The sequence below is a fragment of the Eubalaena glacialis genome, chromosome 3, assembly GCF_028564815.1.
Source record: "Eubalaena glacialis isolate mEubGla1 chromosome 3, mEubGla1.1.hap2.+ XY, whole genome shotgun sequence".
NCBI classification, from domain to species: Eukaryota; Metazoa; Chordata; class Mammalia; order Artiodactyla; family Balaenidae; genus Eubalaena; species Eubalaena glacialis.
Genome location: NC_083718.1, coordinates 35,338,810 through 35,354,557, shown reverse-complemented (window position 1 = coordinate 35,354,557; position 15,748 = coordinate 35,338,810). Strand labels below are relative to the sequence as shown.

The window sequence follows — 15,748 nt, the reverse complement described above, 5'->3', positions numbered from 1 at the left end:
ACTATTTTTAAGATAGCAATATTGTTGTGTGTATATCTGATCTGTCTTTCTAACTGTGGCATAATATCCCCTCTTATCTAGCTCATATATTTTACCTGTCCATCACTGGGAGAGGGGATCCCAGGTTGCCTTCAACTCTCCGTCACCACAAATAATGTCCCAGTGAACATCCTTACACATGCCCCTTTCTGAACCTGTGTGAGAATTTCTTTGGGAGATGTACCCACTTGATGACTGGATCCAGGGTATGCATAGACTTAGTTCGGTCAAGTACGAGGTGGCTCCAAGGACGAGGGGACATTCTGGATCCCTGAGACCCAGGGGTTGAGGGCAAGACATTTTCTCCAGATAGATGCTTTGATTCTAGCACTGCATTTCTGCTGCTGAGTTTAAGAAGACACTCTCAGGGTAGCAGACTTGGGGAGGGGGAGGGTAAGGGAGGGAGCCTCATGTATACCACCTCCTAACCAGCAAGTGATGTTTTCTCTTTAGGAAGGGAGTACCCACCAGAACCCAAATCCTAGGGGCTGGCTGAGAATTAGCATCGAGTTCCAAGACCAGGACCAGAACCACAGGCTACAGTGTGCCATGCTGTAGTCAGTACAGAGGCGTGGTTTTGGTGCCTCAGCCCTCACTTGGCTTCCTGGCACCGGCATGGCTATTGCTGATGATGACAGGTGGTGCCGCCCACTACCTGAACTTTAGCCAACATCCTCTGCCTCTGACCTTCTTCCCATATGCCTCCAAAGGGCCTCAGTAGACTGAAGGAGGGTATGTGCGCAGGTCTGCTCTGCAAGTCAGCAGGCATTAGGGGAGCAATTAGGGCAGGGCGGGCATGGGGAGGGAAAGAGAACCTGGGACCACGATGAGGATGGCTGCTACACCCAAATGGTGGGAACTAGCACAGGTGGGCTAGACTCTGGGTTATGGGAATAAGGGGCCTGTAATGAGGAGGGAGCAGAGCAGCCTTCGTGTAGAATTTAGACCTTCAGAGAGAAGGGCCAACCAGGGATGTTTCATGCTGGGCAGCCTGCCATGTTCAGGTGCTTGCCAGCTTTCTTGAAAGCCCCTCTAAGAGGTATGACAGTGCCGAGAAAAGGAGTGAAGCTTAAAACACTGTAGGTAATGGCTGAGGAACTGCCCCTGCTGGAGAAAGGAGGGAGAGAATCTAGAGCCGGGGCTCTCTGTGCCTCTCCCCAGTCCCTACAGGCTGCCAGTCCCTGGGTGTGAGATGAGGAGTGGAGGGAGCCCTCAGCTCCACTCCTTCAGTCTCTAGGTGGGAACTGGATATACTTGGAATCATGCCAATCCAGAGCTAAGTGCATTCTGGCTGGGGGGATACGTATGTGTGGGGGTGGGGATGGAGTGGGGAGTGTCTGCCCCTCACAAGCTGTAGCTCTGCCCCTACGCCTGCCCTGATGTGTTGTAGAGACTTCAGGGGTTGTGGGCCAGGGACAGATAGATAGGTTTATATGGGCCTTCTGATCAAGCTTTAGAAAGTAAATCTGTAGCTTTGTTTCCATTTTTCTTACAGGATTGTCCTTGTACTTGATGCAGGGTGGCTTTGGATTCAGACTAGGACACAAATCCTGGTTCTCTGAATCTCTATTTCCCTGCTATAAAATGGGGTGCCCTCCTTATAAGGCTGTTAGTGAAGATTCAGTGAAGCAATATGTAGAATAATGATAAATAACTACTATTTATAGACCAGCCACTACATATCAGCTGCTATGCTAGGCTGCTGCCTCTACAGTACACACGTGTGTGCGCATGTGTGTGTGTTTACATATATGATTTCTCTCGGGGAAGTGTGGGCTTGAAGCAGGTTTCATATTTCAGTTTGGTGCATTCTAAGGTGGGACCAGCCTACTCCTGTGCCACCCCCCTCCCCACCCGCACAAGGTCTTCCCTTCTTGGCACTGACGCTCCAACCACAGCATCTCCAAGTGCTACCAACTCACTTCTAAGCAGAGGCTCCCAGCCCAGCGAAGAGGGCAGGGCATGAGAGTCCGCTCCACTCAACAGCCCCTGCCTGCAGCCCAGAAGCCAGAGTTGAGCATAGCTACTTATTATTCCAGGCAGATCTGGCTGCAGTGCTGCACCAGCCTGAAGCCCTAGGCCCCTGGCCCCTCCTGTTTCCTTTCTCCTCTTTCCGTTCATACTTCATTTCCCATGCATCATGCCAGATTCATTAGGAGCCTTTGGCAGGGGAGATTCAGGGGGTGGGTTCCTTTCAGATTCTCAGAATACCCTACTCCCTACCCTTTTTCCTCATAGCCTGGGGATGCACCCCAGGAAAGTTAAGAGTAAGGGATTTCTTGACAAAATTGGAGGAAACAGTGTCTGACTGTTGTTTATGGTTTGGTGACTTAAGGCATGAGGTTTTTGTCTCTGGCAGCGCCTCAGTTTAGAACTTGCTAGGGAGCTCAGCTGCACATTGAGTCATCAGGAAATATAGGGTGGTCTGCTTCTCAGGTATGTGTAGGAACAGGAGGGGGTCTCTCTCACCCTCATTGCCTGTGATGTGATGTAGTTGATTCTGAAAGAGAAAGAGCAAGTGTAAGAGTCAGCATTTCCTCTACGTGGTTATGTGTATTCTCTGTACCCCAAAGCTGCCTACTTTTTAAAGGACTTATATTTGTCAGAAAATGGGGAGGTCCAGACTTGAGGGAAGGAGTAAGGTATAACAAAAAGAGGACCAGGCAGTCAAGGCCACTGACTTGCCAAAGAACAAATCACTTTTTATGTCTTTGGACCTCAGTGTCTTCATCTGTAAGGTGGGAGTCACAGCTGTCCTACCTAAAATTGATATGACAATCCTTTTACATGTCACTGCAAGTTGTAGAACAGATGTTACAGAACTTTAAGAGGAAAAAAATTAAAATGATTTAATGATCATATAACTAGTATGATTTCTTGCCCCCGCAGGAAGAGATGAGAGTTTGCTCTTCCATCCCATCATCATTAAGCTGGCAAAATGCTAGAAACGGAGAGTGAGAACATACCTAACCCAGGAGGCCCTGAGCCGAATGACTAATCCTGACCTGACAAGAGGTGGTACCTCCTAGGCATCTGAGCATTGCATCTGAGGCTGAGCCTGTGTGAGCATTTACATACTATTCTTTGCCAGTTGCCTAATAAGGTTAGGGGCTAGGCAAGCTCAGCAGTTGCAGAGAGCTCTTATTCTAAGAGCTCAGAGAGAAGTATTGGCACCAGCTATGCCTCTGAATTCCGGAAGAACTTTCACGGAGAGCCCAACTTAAGAAAGGGTCCCAAATGGGCACTGTCCCTGTGACTTTGTGCCAGCAGCTTAGTGCTTGACCTACATATGTGTCTCTAGAGCAACCTGAAGCAGACAAACCTCATTCCTTTCTACTTGTCCCATGTGTTCTAATCTTAAGTGACCTTTTCTCATTGGTTGTCTACGTGAGTGGAAGAATCTCTCCTCTTTGATCTCTTCAGACTGCCCCTACTTCTCTAGAGATCCCAGGCCACATTGCCTAGTGGTTATAGCTAATGGTTCTAACCTAGCTAATGGTTACTGCTAATGAAGCTGCCTTGGAATTTTCCATTCTTTTGGGGGTGTGGGAGTTCCCCCTGGCAAGGAAAGATGGAGGGGCACGTGGAAATTATTGCTCTTCTGCTTTAAGGGCTAGATAAAAAAAGTTCATTAAGATCAAATTAAGCTTTTTCGCATCACTTGAGTGTCCTATACTGGACACTGGTCATCTTTCATCTAAGATTTCAAAGCGCTATTTCTATTTATAATCCCTTTCCTTTACCACTTTCTTAGGATGGTGTGAAAAGGTAGGGCTGATTCTTCCCCCAGATAAAGATGGGAGGAGCTGAGCCCTAAGAAAACTGAGCACTAAGAAGGCCAAGTGACTTGCCGGAGGGGTACCTGGGAAGATGGTGAATCTGGTTCTGAATCTACTACTGGTTATTCAACCAAAAAAATTAGCTGAATGCCCGCTCCATGCAGGTGCTCATCTAGGCACTGGGGAGAAAGCAGTGAACAAGACACATGAAAAATCTCTGCCTTCATAGAACAAACATGGCAGTGGGTAGAGAGTAAAAAAAAGTAAAATCTTCTGATTTCCAGTTAAGCTCTCAATCAGCACTGTCCTCAACATCCTCTTAAAAGGTTAAGGAGTTCAACTTAAGGGTCAGCTGGGCTTCTTGCTGCTATAGCCCTTCCCACTGCTTCCAGACTTGGAGAAGAAGGTGAATTGGAGAGAAAAGTCTGTGGTACTGCCTATCCCTATGCCAGTATGATTGAAGGGAGTTTGACACTCTGCCTCAGGTTCTCTCCAGACCTCCTTGTTCCCCAGGATTCTCTGATGACATCTAAAAAGAAAAGGAATATGATGTTTAAAAAACAATAGCAACAACAACAAAACAAAACCCTGCTTGCGTAACCCTTTGTAAGTCAGAGTAGCTCTAAAAATTTATAGTAGAAGGAGGAGGCAGAGGGCAGACTGGGAGAGGGAGGGGTTTAACCACCTCCATCCCAGTGGAACCTGCCAGGAACAGGATTGATTATAATTAGCAGGAACTTTGGCCACATGTGATTTTTGGAAAATTAATTGATAAAAGAGTCAAGTCCTTATCTGATGGTCCTTGTGCTCCTTTGTTCACCTTCTAGAAGCAAGGATGTCATCCATTTATTAGAGAGGGGCTGGGCCCCCAGTGTTTGGGTGCTGTGTTCAGGAAGAGCCCCTTCACATTTAAATAGCCAATGTGTGGCAGTCCTCCTGCATGCCACACAGCAGCCCCTTTCTGACGCTGAGAACGGGGCTCAGGATAAGCCTTTTCACCTTCATCCTCCCTGTTCTCACCTGTACATACTCCTGACCCTCTCTCCCTAGTGAGCACGTGTAAGAGGTAACACATGCCTTCCTGAGGGGAGAAATGCTGGTTTGAGACCCTCCGGTGTCACTCACACGCAGACTAACTTTGCTCCCCTACTCACCCTGTTGTGGCCCTAGGCTCTATCTGAATCAGTAGCTGTCGTATTCCTGCCACCCCAGAGGAACTTTAACACTCATAGGCTTCAAACTCACTATCTTTCCTCCTCAGAGGTCCTTCTGTCCCCTTTATGTAAAAAGGTTCCACCCTGTATCGCCTACTGACAGAGCATTTTACTCATCCTTTCCCCCCAAAAGCTTTTTGGAGCAGTGGGGGGCTTAGCTCCTGATCTATGGACAACTGCGGCATCCTGAAGAATTTCTATACAGCATCAGGCTGAGTATTCTGAGGGGCTGCAGAGGATTGGGCATCTTCTACCAGGTTGTCCTCCTGGTTTGTAAATGTGTGTATTAGGAGTAGAAGATGGTGCAGGGTATGGGGGAGGGTGGCAGACTGGCAGGCCACCCTCCAGATCACTCTGGTCTGGACTCCTTTTCTGACCTCTTCTCACCTCTTAGAAGTAAGGTCAGACTAAAAGATTCTATAGCAGGTCCCTCAAATAGACAGGGAGTGCATTAGAACAATTAGAGGTCATAACCTTTTATTTCCAAGTTTCTGAAGTTGTAGGATGTGTGTTGCTTGGTTTGGAAGAGGTGAGGTATGAAGACTGGGGTGTATCTGAAATCGTTGGAGTCTACAGGCTGCTGGGGCCTCCCAGGGAGGAAGGGGCCTCAGCTCAGGCCTCAGCTATCAGTTCAGCTCAGACATCAACTGTCACCTAAACCCTGTGCTAGAATGAGTACCTCTTGCCCTTGCAGATGCTGGATCTCCATGCTGCTCTAATTGTTTCTTTTTGTCTATCTTTGAATCTTTATTCCAGAGATCCCGTTGTCATCGGTATCCAGGGAACCCTCCTCTTCCTCCTCCTCCTGCCGCCTCTCTACCACTGCAGTCGCTGGTTGTTGCTAAGGTTGCCTCCATGGTAACATGCACATCCTGTTTACACCTCCATCTGGGCAAGTTGGTCTAAGCTAGGAACCTACCTACCCTGGACAACCACTTCCATCACCACCTGGGGACACCAATCATCGTGACACGTGGTCCGGTTCCACCCAGTTCCCCCATCCTCTTCCTCCTCCCACTGCCAAGCTTCATACTCAGAAAAGGATCTGGGCTACGGGTTGCTACTCTGAAGCTTATTGCACAAGATATAGTCGATCTATTTCCCATCTGGGCTCCCAGTGAAGCAAAAAGTAAGAAGAAGTGAGGCAGAGAGGCAAGAGACCCTGATCAGTGGAAGGGAAATTTCACATTTTCTCTGGTTGAGGGGCTTGGTAACAGCAGGCAAAATGACGAACCCAACAGAACACGCCTTGCCAGCCAACTCGATAATTGAGAGCCATGAAGGGGAATTTGGCTGCACAGTAATGGACCTGAGGAAGCTCATGGAGCTGCGTTCAACTGATGCAATAAACCAGATCAATGTCCACTATGGAGGAGTAATGAATCTCTGCAATAGACTGAAAACCAACCCTGTGGAAGGTAAAGGCCATACCAGGGGTGGGGAATTGGAGGAAGGTGGCTAGTGTTAAAATATATTATTTTCCCAACTTCTAGAGAAGAAACATTTCTGGAGACCTTGCTGGTATATCTGTGTCTCGTGGGTAAAGTATAGTATCTGAAGAGCTGAAAGGAGGTGCGGCTATGGAGAGAAATGTCATTTCTTTCCCAGAGATGATGTTGAGTGACTGTGGTATTCTCTGAAGATCATTCTTTCCTCCTTTTTCTGTATCAATGTACAGAAGGCAGAAGATCTCTATTTTATAAATGTTTATGTTAGAGATGCGTTTATCAGTGATCAAGTCCCTTATTCTGTATCAGTCTTTGATTGCAAAGGGTTGAAGATATAATTCTTCCCCACACTGATCTTACATTGTAATATGAAGAAAAGTGGGTGAGTCCATCTACCTAATGTAGCACTTCTCTATGGTACACAGTTACAAACGGGATGGTAAGTCATAACGTAGAGAGTTGTACCCACCATATCTTTGGATTACTCACTCTGTTTTCTTTCAGGGAATTATTGATGACTTTTTCAACCCTGTCCTATGCACTTTTAGTATAGTTGTTCTTAATCTATTCTTAAAAGAGAATGAAAAATCCAGCTTCATGCTTACCTGGCTCAGCCCAGTTGCCCAGTGAGCCATGGTAATTTTGCCTCATTGAAATGGAGAGAGCACCAGAGGAATCTTATTTTCTCCTTTGCCTGGTTTCAGCATCTGTTACAGGTCCTTGCTTGGTCCTATCAGTCAGGCAGGCCACGGTTGAGTAGCTTGAGATAGAGCAAAGATCTTGTCCTTTAGATGCCTTCAGCCTCTTGAGATATATAATTTCTGACCCTTCCTTGGAGGCCACATCATACTTCTTGCCAATTCTAAGAAGTTTTGACCCCTAGCCAATGTTATAAGTTAGTGACTTGGAGTCCAGACTCTCTAGGATTAAAAAAAGGAAGAGATTTTTATCTAGATATCTGTACATTGCCCATGTCTTATTTTATTTTATTTTATTTTATTTTATTTTTTGCAATCAAAGAGAGCTGCCCTACACGTTCTCTGTACTTCTAGAATTCAGTTTCTTATCTCATAGGCTCTAAGTTCAAATATTAGCTTTACCATTTACTAGCTGAATAGCATTGAACAGTTTGCTCAGCCTCCCTAAGTAAACATCATTTTCTTCTTTGAAAATGATGTTAGTATCTAGCCTGTAGAGTTATTGGAATTAAATAATGTAATGTTATGTACAATGCTTATGCTTATAATGGGTGTTCAATAAATTAGTCGTCTCACATTAAAATGGAGTCCATGTGTCTGAAGATATTTGCCAGAATATGAGTGCCTATGGAGTGCAATGTGTTATTACATCTGGAGAGGCTGCTGCAGTCTACTTGCAACCACTGTCCATTTTCTCCATTCACTTGTTGATGTCAAAAAGCTGTTTAAGATGGCAGTGCTTAGTTGCTTTCATGTGGCTTAGCAAAGGCCTTCTGTTTAGTATCTAATGACTGCCCTTTGGATAATGCCTGCTTCTTGTCAGCTAGATTTCTTTATTCTGCCACTTTCACAGTAGCATTGACCTTAAAGAGAGGGTATTCTATTATGTTTAACTGAGATACTGCAATACTTTCGAAACATTCATCAGAATTTAAGCAGGATCTTTCTTTTCCCCTTCCTCTTCTGTTCTTATCCCTTGGGTCAGTTGTTTCTCTCACAAAGTGAAACTCAGAAGTGCAAATAAGCTGGAACCTAAGAAACTCCTAAGAGCAGGGTCCAGACTTTCCTCCCGATTTTCCAAACCCTTTCTCATAGCTGTTATTGTTAACTTCCTGATTCCCAGAGAGCTTCCATTCCCAAAGGCCAGCATATATATTGTACTTTAATCTCAACATCAGATATCAAATGCTTAGATTCTTTCCCAGTCCTGGTTTCAGACCTGTAGTTGAAAGTCACCCTTCTGATGTCAGGTGCCTCTGTTGCTACAGACCCTGGCCATGCCTATATCCCAGTACCCCTACCATTGTCACAGTTGTCCACTGCCATTCTCCTGCTTCCTTAGATCACAGATATGTATCCTGATTTATTTCAATATTACGACTTACCCATAGGGCTGGTCCTGGAGCTGCTGAGGCAGGGTGTCAGAAAATAACTTTTCTGTGAGTAATTTTTAGCCCCCAGTGCCAACAATGACCCCCTCATATGTGAGAAGAGTAAAGGGATAGGCAAAGGAGACACAGAAGAGCTATGACACAGAAGTCTCTCCCCAGACAGGGATGGTGCTGAGCAGTTTGGTTGGACAGGCTGAGAAAAGAGCATCAATATCCAGGTGCCATAAAAAAACAGCCTGTTCACAGAAGACCACTGAGGTGCCTGACAGCCTAGCATAGCTGTGGGAGGCCCCTGCAGGCTAATAATAAGAATAAAGAAATTTTTCCGGTGTTAGAATTCTGCTGATTGGAAACCAAGGTGAAGTAAGATAGGGGGAATTGGTTCCTAGAATGTGACTCTTCCCCTTAATTTTCTGTTGGATTGATAGTATCTTTAGTATAGATTGGTAGATTGTTTTAAACCATAGCTACTAAGTGGTCTTATGGAACTTGGAGTTTATAACATTTCAAACACTAACATGTTTTTTTTATTCTGTCTCTCTCTCTCTCTCTTGCTCATAACAGACCAAAAGGTTTAAATGACTTGCCTAAAGTCTTACCACAGGGTAGAACTCGATGGAATAATTCATGTTTTCTGATTCACAGTCCATTAATGTTCTGCTGCCCCTTTGGCTAGAGCAGCAACACGGAGAATCTCAGAATCACAGATAATTTTACAATTTGTTTTGTATTCCAATGCCTGATAAAATGTCTAACCGTGACCCAATGCTAATGTGAATTTAATGTTGGCTTGTGTTCCTCGAGTACAATGGCTAGTTGGAACAAGAGGAGGTGCCCCAGTGGCCAAGAGTTGGTTACATTCGAGACGACGTGGAGGTGCTCAGCCTCCATGGCATTCAGCAACGACCAGACACAAGGCTGAGTGTGAAAGCAAAAAAGGGAAGGAAAGTTGGGGAAACAAAAAGGGGTGGGGGAGACGTGAAAGACGACACATGCTTTCGTCTAAGCCACTAAAGAGTTCAGCCTTCATGGCCAGGTTAAAGAGAAGCAGAGAGGCAGAGGTGAGGCTCTAGTTCCTGGATAAGTGGTTGTTGTGTTGCCTGAGGTTTATCAGTAGGGAAAACCTGAGCATTTTGCGCCAATGGAATCTTTTTAGTTTGCTTGCTTCTTTCCTCATTCCAATTTCTTTATCCCCCCTCTTTCTATTGCCTCTTCTTTCCCCATTACATCCCAGCCCCAACCAATCTCTCCAATCCCCAAAGAGCTGAGCATTTTGGATGATACCCGCTAGAAGATAGCCTATTATCTTCTGATCAGTTTTGCATGCTATCTCCTGGCTTGCAAGAGCAAGAGAAACCTTTGTGAATCTGGAATGAGAATTACCCGTGGCTTAAGGGGAAGAAAGGAGAGGTATTTTCCTTAGTCTCAGTCTCCCTTTGTGTGCAGGAAGAAGAGAGAATCCTAGTTGAGAGATTCTTTGGTCTAGATAGAAAGTTGTATGAATTCTTCTTCCCCATAGAACTTTTCCACATTGGTCCTCAGCTGTGTTACCCTTTTTAGGAGGAAGAATGATGTTTTCTGAGGAGGAGCTAGGCCAGCAGTTAGGGGGGAGGTCTGGGCCCAGATGAGAAAGGGCAGAGAAGGGGAGCCTTGACTAAACAATGAATCATTACCTGTGGGCTTCTTTCAGAAAGCTAAAGACTATTTATGTTGAATTTGGATCTAGAAGAATGTTGGTGGGAATTTCTGTTTCATGTTCCCTCTGTACCCTGCTATTCCTTTTCTCCTCTGCAGAGTTGAGGGTGTGACAGTGGGATACAGAGGGTTTCTAATTTCTTTTCAACCACATTAAACAAATATTTAATGTCCAGCAGGTGCTGGGGACACAATGGTGAACACGACAGGGACAGTTCTTCCTTCCATAGAGCTTACAGGCAATAACAGGATACACAAAAATTAAGGCAACTTCAGAAATATTGTCATAGTGCTATGATGGTATTATGGGAGCACATAGTACAGGGACCTAAGCTGAGGGGATTGTAGGGAAGGAAAAGGGGGCCTAGGAGTCAGAGATAGGACTCCTCCATCATGTGATTGCCTAGGGAAGCTCTGGCCTGGCCATGCTCTGTGGTAATTGCTACCACTTACTAAATGTTCCTGGCATAAGATGCAAGCATCTTTGCCTTGCCTAATTACTGAGCACCTACTAGGTTTTGGGAGCTGAGATTCTTTGGGGAGTAAACAGCAGGAGGGGGAAAGAATCTGTTTTAAGACAGCCCAAACTTTGATTTTGGTTCATTAACTGCAGGATTTAGGTTAATATCTCCTGCCACCTTAAGGTCTCTGGGGTTTAGCTGTGTTCCTGTTGCCATGCCTTTTGAGGTCAGTGGCATGTTCTACCAAGAACTATCCATTTTCCCATACGCTGGGACATACTGGGACTGGGCTCTTCCTCAGTGTGGGAGATTGAAATTTCTAGTAGCATTGTCAATCTGAAAGAAAATTGCACACGTAGCCCCAATAAATGTTCACCTACAGTACTTCTAACACTAATATTCTTTACATAATGGGATCTACAAGAAATAGAAATGGATGAAGTAATACAAAAAGTTCCAGTACATTTCCCACGCTCTAACAGATGAATGCATGCCCCCCATTTAGAGACCACTGCTTTAGAGAATGTTGATGTTGCAGGGGATGTAAAGAAATGGGCAGTTGGATATGGGATGGAACGGATATGAGAAGAAGATGGGCAACTGGCTTCTCTGAGATTTTCCTCCGTATCTGTAGGGCTTATAGTCTGTTTTAGAAAATCCACTTTTAGGAGTCCATCAATTTCAACTTAGAAGCATAGCCAAGCTACCTCTCTTTCCTCATGCCCTCTGCCCCATAGCCATCACCTGGAAGATGCCAAATAAATTATTCTAAAAACAATTCATGTGGGCATGACTGCTGAGAATAACAATCTGTGGTCCTCTCTGCCCATCACACTTTGGGCAGACATATTAAGTTTAAGGTATGACAGAAACTCATGCCAAAAGAATATCTTAGAGGGAGGAGAAGGGGTAGAGATGGGCAGACCAGCTCAAACAGCCAGAGAGCAGCTAAGCTGTGATGTGAGTAGCTGTGAAATATTTAGTACTTGGCAGAGGGGTGGGAAAGGTTTTCACAAAACCTGGGGGAAGCAGCATCAACAGTGGGATGGTAGATGATTGAGAAAGACAGGAGAGAAAAAGCGCCCTCCCTCAGTCCCTCCTCCCGCTGCAGGGAATTCCACGTTGCATCCTGGGAGTTCCCTGTCTGGTTTGAGTTATATGCCTAGGGCTGAATTAAGCCAACCGTGCATGACAGCTATGGGCCTGCTCTTTCCCAGGCCAACCCCAGGCTCTGTGAATTCTTTTCTATCCAGCTCCTCCTTGCCCAGAGTTGGGCTTCTGGCTTAGCTGGCATAATGCTACCAAGCAGGGGGTAGAGAAGTCTGGAGGCAGGGAGAATAGTTAACATCTCCTGAACCTGAGAGCCCTCCCTGCTTTCTCCCCTTCCACCAGGCCTAGAACCTTTTGTGCCACATTCCTTTGGCAGCTCAGCAGAAACTCTTGCGTGTTTTGTTTTGCTTTAAACCTTCTTGTCATTGCGTTGCACTGAACCGTCAGCTAGGGGAGGGAAGAAAGATAGCATTCCCTCCTTGGCTGAGGCAGATGTTGCATCCACCCTTGGAAGTGGAGCTTTCGCTCTTTTTATTTAGCTCTGAGGTGTGAGTACTGGGAGGTGTGACACCGGAGGGGAGTGTGTGCATGCAGCGTGGGAGAGGGCGCCCGAGCAGAGGGTGAGGAGGGCACTCCGGGGAGCTGTCTCTTCTCTATGCCGGAGTTGGAGTGTTCAAAAAAGGCATACAGCAGAGGGCCAGATAAGGGGAGACATTCCCTGAGGAAGCTGTCCACCTAGGGCAGGGCTTTAGGATTGAGAGTGAGAAAGGGGCATTCTTCTCTAAGTCCAACATCCTCTTGTGACCTTAGGGAGACTGCCTTCTCTCTGGGGGCTAGAAGGCCAGCAGGTACAGAGCACATCTCCAAGCTTTGGGTGTGTTAAGCTAGAGATGCAGAAGCAGGGAAACTGCTCTGAATCCTCGGAGGAGTGGCAATGGGTTAGCAGCAGGAGCTGTCAGTCCTTATGTTGATTTTAGGCTACTCTTCCCTTTTGCCCCCTAATCCAGGGTTTTTAAGGTAGGACTTGAAAGGTATTCTGATGTCTGTTCTTATATACCAAATAGGATTGCCTTCAAATCAATCCAGAGAAACCTCTCCCTTATACTATTTTTGTAGGAGAAGATTCTGCTCTCCCATTGGCAGACAGCTGGGAAGTCCCTCATGATGTCTAACCTAGCCCCACCCTTTCTGGGCCTGAGCTGGCTCTGATAAGGGGTGCCCCTGCCGACAGTCCTCGGCCTCCTAGGGAAGCTGGCCCTGGTCCTTCCCTGCTGGAGCCAGGCCACTGAGGGCTGGGCTGCCGCTTCTCTTCCCAAGCCCTGAGTCCCCGCACAGGCTCATAGCAGACACAGATTTTCCACTGCTGCTTATTCCGTCTCCCGCCAGCCTGGGCAGGGCTGTGTAATTCCCCAGCGTGGGGTGGGGGCGATGACTTCACAGACTGACATTCTTGTCACCTCTCCTAGCTCATGTGTTAAGTCTGGTTCTTGGGGCCAGATGTACTCCCGATTTGGGTGGATTTTCTCTCTTATGTTCTTGGGGACAAGGTTTCTTCTCATTTTCTTGATGTATTTTTAGGGGAAACCCTTTTCCAGTGTTTCCAGCATTTTCTCCCTGCCAAGTCTTCCTTCCCCTCTTCGGGAAGCGGTATATTTTAGAAGCAACTGTGGAGATAAGGGACTAAAACCCCCTCCTGGGCTGGACAAGTATTTATGTGAAATCACAGCTGCTGAGATCAAGGCCTGAGAGCCTCTTGGGGGCAGGAAGAATGGGAATGGAAAGCCCAAAACTGGGGATTGGCTGAGCTCCCGGTCCCACATGGCTTTCCTGTGCCATGCCACATGTCAGAGAGGATTCCCAAGGCTACTAGCTGACAGCCCCAAACTGCCCCTCCCTGCCACACGGCATGCTGGGAACTTGGGCAGCCACTTGACTTCTTAAGGTAGCTATTGTAAGAGCGTAGGGTGACTTAAGGTGGAGCAGAGAGATGAGAGAAAATGGCAAAAGGGAAGTAAATGTGTGACTTTGAGGGCATCTAGGTAAGAGCAAGGCCTGACCTTTTTTGTTTTCCATAACCTGTCTTGTTTCATTTGCTTGGGACCAAAAAAGGCCAATAATGAACCTTTTATTGAATACAAAATTCATAGGTTAGACTCTGACAGACCTGGTGTCACCATCCCTGAGGACAGGAAAAGATGGGACTAATTCACCCCGGTTGTAAATAAAGAGGGGGAACAGGACTGATTTGCCTAGAGGTGTAGAGAAAAGCAGCATGTGGGCCTGCCCTGAGGTAAATAAAGGAGGGTGGGTGACCAACCATCCCTGTTTGCCTTGGGCTGAGGGGCCGTCCCAGGAGGCAGGAGCTCCAGTGCTAAAACCTGGAAAGCCCTAGACAAACCAGGACAAGTTAGTCACACCAGAATGAAGCCTCAGCTGAGTGCAGCTGCCTCCACACCCCAGCCCCACTGTGTGTAGGTTGGCATCCAGCTGCTTCCTGTAGAGCGGTATAGACTGCCGCGTACTTACTTGAGTAGTTACAAAACCTCTCCAGGCCATAGTTTGCTTATATGTGAGGTGGGGTTAATAGCAGCTACTACATAGGGCTTTGCAGCGTTTCAGTGAGAAGACACAAATGTGCCTGGTGAAGCATCTGGCACAATTGTAATCGCTTAAATGTTCACAGTCTTATTTATTACTCATTCATGCAGTTCAGTCAATAAATTTGTGTGCATACTATGTGTCAAGCACTGTTCTAGACCTAAGGAACAAAGACAAAAATCCTGCCCTTGTGGAGGGGGATAGACAAATGTAGGATAAGTATATAATCTGTTCTGAGAGAAGACCTGTAGAGGGAAACAGTTAAGCAGGATAACGGGATCAAACGTGCTAGGGGCAGAAAAGTCTGTGTTAAATACGGTGGTCAGGGTGGGCCTCATGAGGAAGGTGGCATTTGTGCAAAGACCTGAAGGAGGTGAAAGGATGAGCCCTACCTAGTGAAGAGGAATCTGAGAAAGGAAACGTGTGCAGGGGCCCTGAAATAGAAACGTGTCTAGTGCATGCAGAGAATGGCAGGAAGGCTAACTTGACGGCATCTCAATGAACAAGGGGAAAATGGTAGGAGTTAAGGAGTGGGGGGCTGGGGGCTCATAAAGGGGGCTTATAGGCCATCGTAAGGTCTTCTGTACCCAGTTTCATTCCAAGTAAAAGGCACCAGAGGATTCTGGGTAGATGAGTGTCATGGGTTGGGCTGTAAGAGATCATTCTGGAAAGAGAAGAGACTGAGAACAGAAAGGCAAGGGTGGAAGCAGCAGGCCAGTTAGACAGTCGCAGTGGTCCAGGCGAGGGATAACCATGGCTTAGACCAGGATGGGAGCTGTGGAAAATGAGAAGTGAGGGGAACTTGGATATATTTTGAAGGTAGAGCTGACAGATTCCCTGACTAAATGGATATAGTGGATGAGAGGGAGAGAGAGGAGTCAAGGGTGATTACAAGGCATTAATATGAGAGCAGGGAGAGGCAGGGCTACCTCAGATGGGGTGCTTTTAGCTAGACCGTTCTTGTTGTTGTTGATGTCATTTTGGCCTTCATTAGACTTATTGGGATGTCCGTTGATGATAACCTCTAATATCTGATGTCTTGATTTGCCCTCATGGTCATCTACTCACCTTTGTTAAGGAGGGAATAACATCTCCTTCCTTTACATTGTGAATCCTGTTTTCTTGAGAAACATCCTAGGTAGATTAACAAATTAGCAGAACTCCTATTTCCCTCCAGCAAGCCTGGCCGTCCAGCACAGCAGTTCCAGGTTGGCACAGACTTGCTATCTCAGGTCCCTGAGAGAGAGAAGCAGCAAGGCCCTGTCCCCTGGCACCTCTGCCTCTGCCTGCCTGGGGATCAAGATGCCCTGCCCAGAAACACTCCTTTCCCAGGCCCTGGATTTTCTTTCCTGCTGAGAACTGACTCCTCAGAGTG

The 15,748-nt window shown here is 46.5% G+C and overlaps 1 protein-coding gene across 2 annotated transcripts in view; it reads left to right on the top strand.

Moving 5' to 3' along the window:
- Window positions 1-15,748, top strand: part of ATP2B4 (ATPase plasma membrane Ca2+ transporting 4) — a 91,192-nt gene that overhangs the window by 36,690 nt on the left and 38,754 nt on the right. For both annotated transcript variants that reach the window (XM_061187475.1, XM_061187476.1), the window contains exon 2: window positions 5,789-6,450. In XM_061187475.1, coding sequence (XP_061043458.1) covers window positions 6,258-6,450 — 193 coding nt within the window. In that variant the 5' untranslated portion in view covers window positions 5,789-6,257. The remainder of the gene's footprint in view (window positions 1-5,788; window positions 6,451-15,748) is intronic.